At 48.0% G+C, this 6808-nt stretch overlaps 1 protein-coding gene and 1 long non-coding RNA gene across 7 annotated transcripts in view; one reads left to right on the forward strand and one right to left on the reverse strand.

Annotated features, from left to right (window-relative positions):
* The window catches only part of LOC132534631 (uncharacterized), a 48937-nt gene that overhangs the window by 27306 nt on the left and 14823 nt on the right, over nt 1-6808 (forward strand). The window lies entirely within an intron of this gene.
* The window catches only part of PEBP4 (phosphatidylethanolamine binding protein 4), a 304246-nt gene that overhangs the window by 12085 nt on the left and 285353 nt on the right, over nt 1-6808 (reverse strand). For all 6 annotated transcript variants that reach the window (XM_060178829.1, XM_060178832.1, XM_007529151.3 and 3 more), the window contains one exon: nt 2354-2399. In XM_060178829.1, coding sequence (XP_060034812.1) covers nt 2354-2399 — 46 coding nt within the window. The remainder of the gene's footprint in view (nt 1-2353; nt 2400-6808) is intronic.

The following is a 6808-nucleotide window of genomic DNA, read 5'->3' on the forward strand; positions in this document are numbered from 1 at the left end:
CTCCAGGGTTTTGCTGGCTGGGCTGGGCCTCCATCCAAATTCTGTGCCTCTTCCCTTTGCTTCTTTCATCTCCCCTTTCTGAAGAGCCCAGAGTCTCGCTGAGGGTGGGCAAGAACAGTGTCTGCAGTGAGGATGCTGGTGTGAGGGAGTGTTGTCCTTTGTGGCCACTTCCCTTGTCCTGGTCATTAGACAAGAATCGCTGGCTGCTTGAAGCATATGCTCCAAGGTCTCCCCACAGCCCCAACCAGGGGAATTCCTGACTACTCATCTCTCTCTGATTTTTTTTGGGTTGCAGATCCGATGTGTGTGTGTGTGTGTGCGTGTGTGTGTGTGTGTGTGTGTGTGAGAGAGAGAGAGAGAGAGAGAGATCTGGGGTTATTTCACTAACACTGTTCCTGCTGAGGGGACTTTTGAGCACAGGTGTGTGTTAGGTGTGTGTTGGGTGTGTATGTGCAGGGTGTGTGGAGGGCAGACATGGCCGGTGGGTACCCCGAGGGTGGGCACAGTGCTCCATGCCAGATTTGACCCTATGTGAAAGAGGCTGAAGCTGTGACTTGGTGGTTCTAAGCAACTGGGAGTGGGCCTCAGGGGAGATGGAGACTAACTCCTGCACACTATGAATTCCTTTCACCAGGAAGCTTTCCAGAAGGACTGATCCCTTGGAAGGAGAGACAAAAGGCCTGGGGGGAAGGGTAAGGGGACACACATGCTGGGTCATTTCTCAGGGCTTTTGTGTCATCTCCTTAATCCTCATGGTTTGGTGAGGTGGGTGTCACTGCCATTTTCTGGGTGAGGAGACAGAGCCTCTCAGAGGTTGAGCTGGGAGAGCCACTGGGGGAGCTTGGATTGGAGTCCTGGTTTGGCTGGTGCCCAAGTGTGGCCTAGCCTTATAGAACCAGAGGTCTGCACACCATTGGAGCTACCCAGGAAGCTAAGCGTGAGGCTTTGCTCTTGTGGGGAAGCCTGAGATGGAGGAAGGATGGTAGTAAGGATGGGACTGGGAAGAGGAGAGTGAGTGTTCCATCAGAGGGAGTTCTTTGCAGTGACCTCATGAGACAGGGAGAAAGGAAATATGAGAGGGGCAGAAGGGAAAGACAGACCCCAAGGATTCCACTGGGAGAAGGGGGCTGGCAGATCCCTGCTGGGAAGTGAACCTGGGGTCTTGCACATGTAAGATACCAACTACTGAGCTGCCTCCCAGTACAACTTTTTTATGTATTTTGCCACTGGAGTGATTGTTGGTGCTCAGTGCTTACACAGCTCTACCACGTATGGTGTTTTTTCTTTTTCTCTCTTTTTCATAGAGTGTGAAAGACAGAGATAGAGAGGGAGAGAGATAGAGAAATTGGCAGTGAGGGAGAGAGGAGGACAGACACCTGCAGCACTGCTCCACTACTTGTGAAGCTTCCCACTGCAGATGTAGACCAAGGACTTGAAATTGGGTCCTCTTGCATGGTAACTTATGTGCTCTACAAGGTGAGCCACCACCTAGTTCCTATTAATTAATAAATTAAAATTTAAAGATTTATTTATTTTCATCAGAGAGAGAGAGAGAGAGATAGAGATATTGAGAGAGAGAAACAGAGACCAGACTTAGGATCACTGTAACTTCAGGCATGAAAGTCTGGTGTATAACCACTTTGTTATCTCGCCAGCCCATATTCTTTTATTTTTGAGAAGGGGGGGGGAGAGAAGGAAGACACCACTCTACCATCCATGGTGCTTCCTTAGTGCTGTTTCATGGTGCTCCCATATAGTGTTAGGCCTTGAATCCAGGGCCTGATGCACAGCAGCACATGTACTTTACTGGGTGAGCTATTTCCCAAGCCTATGAGCCCTGTATTTTAATGCTGGTCATTAATATACAGGTCATGTGGCATGGGGAAAGTGGCTCTGTCCTTCAGTTTCAAACTTCTTTAAAATGATAGAATTGTGGTCCAGGAAATGTGCATCCAATAGGACACATGTTACTACACATGAGGACCTGGGTTCAAGCCCCCTAGTTTGCACCTTCAGGGAAGAAGCATTGTAAGTGATGAAGCAGTCCTGCAGATGTCTCTTCTCCTACCCCTACCTCTCTCCCTATTTATGTCTCTCTTTAGAGAAAGAAACAAGCAAAGAAAGAAAGAAACAAACAAAGACCATTGGAAGTGGTAGAGTTGTGTGCATGTACAGGTACTGGACCTTAGCTATAATTGTGGTGGGGGAAAAAAGACAATATTGTTGGCAGTGAGCTTAAAATGTTGCGAAAAACTCTCCAAGGTGTCTCTTGGCTTGATGCTTGGCACACTGTGACATCTCAACCATCAGCTCTGTGATCATCATGGTTGCCTCAGCTGGTGGAGAATCTTACCTGATAACTCTTGGCCCTTAATATCCCCTCTCTTCATATCAGTGCCCTGGAAAGAGAGATAAAACTGGGTTACTCTAGGCAGCAGAAGTCGTGCTATCCCTAGTCAGCTCAGGGGTCTCCAATGAATGTTCTCTGCCCATGTCTCTGTCATTTTCTTTCTATCTCTGAGGGTCAGGATGGAGGGAGAAGACTTATTACAAGGACAGGCTGTGGGGTTTGGAATGATGCTTTGGGGGTTCTGGGAAAAGAGGATGGACAAACACTGTTGAGGGTAGTCAGGTGGTAAGGGCTCTGAAGAGGCCTGAGAGAACCCTTCCTAAGGGCTCAGCCTCAGTCTGGTCACTCCCAAAACTAAGTCTGGCTGAAACCTTCACAGGGTCATCTTAGGCCTTTGGACCATGAGGCCCAGATACTCCTGACTAGCCAGAGGAAGAGGAAGGGCAGCAGGAGGCAAAGGGCTAATTCTGACATTATCTACAGGCCCTGGGTAGATTTCTTAGCTACTGGGGCTACCCCAGTTTCTCTTCTGCTCTCCCTTCCCTTCCCCTTGCCCCTCTGCTTCGAGTCTGTGGGATAATGAGGTGATTCTGGGGGCGGGTGCTAATTATTGTTTGTGCAGGACTGGGAGATGCTTAGATGAAAGGGACTAGAGCTGGGCCCCTGGGCCATGCCAGGGCGCCCTGCGGCCCCAAGGTGTGGGGTTTTATAGCCTTAATGATGGTGATTAGCGTGGCTCTTCATTGATTCTGCCAACACCTAACTGTGCCCTGGCCACCTTTGCACCGAGCCCCTTGCTCTGGAAGAGGTGCTATGTGTGCATGTCTGTGCGTGTGTATGTGCATATGGTGGGAGGTGTGGTGGGCTCCAGTGGTGGTGGAAAAAATGCAGCTGGGGAGTTGGCCATTTCATCTCGTTCTCTATGGCAGATCTAGGGGTCAGCTAGGTGATCCAGCTCCCAGTGGGTTTACTTGTTACAACATGAAGGCCTCATGCTTCAATTCTTGAAGTTCCCTGATGTCCCCATGCAGCTTCACTTTGCCTCCTTTTTTACTTTGCTGTCAAGTGCTCTACCACTGAGTCCCCTTACCCAGCTCCCCTACTACTCACTCTGGACTCCCTTGGCTAGATAGTCCATCTCCCCCAGGCAAGGCCCTGTTGGTTTTCTTTGGCTGGGAGAAGGGGCAGTAGCCTGGAGAAGGAAGGACACCTTCACCTTGCACCTCTTTCTACTTTCTTTCCTTCAGTTCTCTGTCTTTGACGCTCCATTCCCCTACACACACAAATACCCATCACATCAGAAGCAACCCACAGCTTTCAGGTTCTGTCCCAGAGATACTGTTGTCCCCCCCCCCCCCCCCTTAGCACAATCCCCCTCCAACCATCTGGACCCTGCCTGACCCAGGGCTGACATGAGACCAAGATGTGTCTAGGGGCAGAGACACCAAGCCCTGGGACGGGGAAGGGGTCCATGGTGGATGCTCATCTTCCCAAGGAGAGGAAGGAGACCCTGGCCCCGCAGTCAGTCTCCCGAAATAGCTCTCTGGCCACCCCAGCAAGCTGGAGAAGCTGGGGGAGCCCAGCCAGGCAGCCCTCTGCTCCCAGCCTCCCCTTCATCCCTTCTCTGCTAGCACAGCCAGGGTTTGCTTAAGCAAAACAATAGCAACCTAAGCTGGCTTGTGGCTCCTTTTCAGTTCCCCACAGGCTTGGGTCCCACCCAGAGATAAACAGGCCTCTCCCTTAGTGCAGGGAAGGGGTGAGGGTGAGGGTGTGGCTGGGGGAGTATGTGTGGGGGATGTTGAGAAGGTCAGGGAGTTGCTTTGTGCAAAGCCCAGGAAAGTCTGATTTGGAGCCCAGGGAGTGGAAGGCGATCCTACCCTTCCCTTTTTCTCTGGGGAGATGACCTAGCTGAGGGTCTCAGCAATGACAATGAAAACCTAGGAGCCCCCAAGTGGAGCCAGCAGCCCTTCCTGCCTGCCTTCCCCAGCTTTTGCTACCTGCCCTGAGTGAGGCTGTGGACAACTCAGTCCCTCCTGGGGCTCCTTCTGGGGCTTGTTGGGGGACAAATGCTGTCCTGGATGGAAGGAAGAGCAGGGAAAGAACACACACACACACACACACACGCACACGCACACGCACACGCACACACACACGCACACACACACACTGAGCTGGCATCTACTCAGGCTGAGTTAAGGAGGGCAAACTCCTCCCTGTGGCCATACTCCTCTCCCCCCACCGGTCTGGTCTGTGCAGAGGGTGCTAACATTTTTTTTTTTAACCTGTATAATGCAATCTGGCAAGGAAACTGATAACTGAAGAGGTCAAGCTGTCTTATCAACAGTGAGCTGGAGAACCTCAGAAAGTTCCAGGAGCCTTTTAAACCTGTTAGCTCAAGTTCTCTTTCTCTTGTTTAATTTAAACTTCATTTTATTAATTAATTAATTTATTTGCAAAGCCCAGGAATGTAGGATCTCACTGCTTTGGGCACTGGACAGCTTTTTTTTATTCAGATAGAGAGATAGAGAGAGGCTTCCTCCATAGTACCTGTTATGTAGTGCTGGGATTCAAACTGTTGTGAGGCACACATCTTACCTGATCTCATGTCTTTGTTTCATATTGTAATTATGCATTTTTAATTTCTTTTTTAAAAATCTATTTTATTTGTTTTAGTTTAATAAGAGAGAAATAGATAGATAGATAGACAGATAGATAAGTACTTTCCTCTGCTCTGGATTATGGTGGTGCTGGGGATTGAACCTGAGATCTTGGAGCCTTAGGCGTAACCATTATGCTATCTCTTCTTCCTCCCTCCTTTCCTTCCTTCCTTCCTTCCTTCCTCCCTCCCTCCCTCCCTTCTTTCCTTCCTTCCTTCCTTCCTTTTCTTTCTCCTTTCTTTCCTTCCTCTCTCCTTCCCTTTCTTTCTACTTTCTTCCTTCTTTTCTTCTCTTTCTTTCTTTCCTTCCTCCCTCCCTTCCTTCTTTCTTTTTTCTTTCTCCTTTTTTCTTTCCTTCCTTCTTCCCTTCCTCGCGCCCTTTCTTTCTTTCTTTCTTTCTTTCTTTCTTTCTTTCTTTCTTTCTCTTTCTCCAGATTTATTTATTCAATTATGAGGAGGTGAGGTAAAAGAACTAGAGTATCACATTGATACCTGTGATGCCAGGAATTTAATTCACGATCTCATGCTTGAAAGTCTAACGTTTTATCCACTGCACCATCTCCAGGGCCACAGCCCTGAACTTTGTCTATGACATGGGAATCTCATCAATACTCAAGGGAACATTTTATTTTTGGAAGTACATGAACCTGGATAGACAGTTCCTTGGGTAGGGCAACTGCTTGTTATGTACCTCACCCATGTTTAAGCCCTGATACCACCTGGGAGGTCTATGGCACCATAGAAATCTCTGGTGCTATAATATGCCTCACCCACTTTTGCCATATCTCTATTTATCTAAATTAAAAAGTGCTTGAGGGCCAGGTGGTTAAGCACACACGTTACAGTGCACAAGGATCTGGGTTCAAGCCCTGGTCCCCACCTGCAGGGGGAAAGCTTCACGAGTGGTGAAGCAGAGCTGCAGGTGTCTCTCTGCCTCTCTCATCCTCTCTGCTCCCCCACCTCCACTCTCAATTTCTCTGTCACTATCCAGTAAATAAATAAAATGAAGATAAAATAAGATAAAAATAAAAAAGTCTTAAAAAAAAAGAAAAGGTGCACAAGAGTGGTGAGAGCCTGGCTCTATGAAAGAAAAAATTCTTACTAAAAGATTAAAATGAAAAAAAAAAAAACAAGCAAGCAAAACAAAACATCATGGGCTTGAGTAGCACATTCACTCAGAGATCACCTTAGAAGTCTGGCATCTCTAGGATGGGACATGTGAAGAAAGTAGAGGGAGCCATGGGGTGGTTTCCCTGAACATGGATGGCGTGCTTCTGGGCAAGTAAGATACACAGAGCCCTCATCTGCCAGCTGAGCCTGCAGAGGGGAAGGGGTTCTGAGGGCTGACTCCACCTGCTCCTTTGGGCCCCCTGGGTTGTTGTTCCTTTCTCAGAAGAGCCTATGGAGCAAGCAAAGCCTCCTTTCCTTCACTATAGCTAAGACAGGCTGACATTTTTGAAAGGAGCTTGTTGAAATGCTAAATTTTAAAAAAGAAAATAATTACAGAAATGATAAACAGCATAGAACGAATCAGAGTTATGGTCCTTGAGAACATGGAAAAGCTCAGGATGGTTACTGATACTCAGTATCAGATAAGAAGAGGAGAAAAAAGGTGAAAAATCATTTGATTTTTAAATGGTCAGGATGGAAGAACAGTCATTTTCTTAGAAGCTTGTCCCCGGCCTGTGCCTCTGTTTGATTTAGGAAGAGACACAAGTGACTTGAACTGCAGAGAAGGAACATGGACACCATAGAAATTTTTGGGCTTGGTCTGGGCAGTGGTGAACCTGGTTAAGCAGAGA

The sequence above is a fragment of the Erinaceus europaeus genome, chromosome 19 (assembly GCF_950295315.1).
Source record: "Erinaceus europaeus chromosome 19, mEriEur2.1, whole genome shotgun sequence".
Taxonomy (NCBI): domain Eukaryota; kingdom Metazoa; phylum Chordata; class Mammalia; order Eulipotyphla; family Erinaceidae; genus Erinaceus; species Erinaceus europaeus.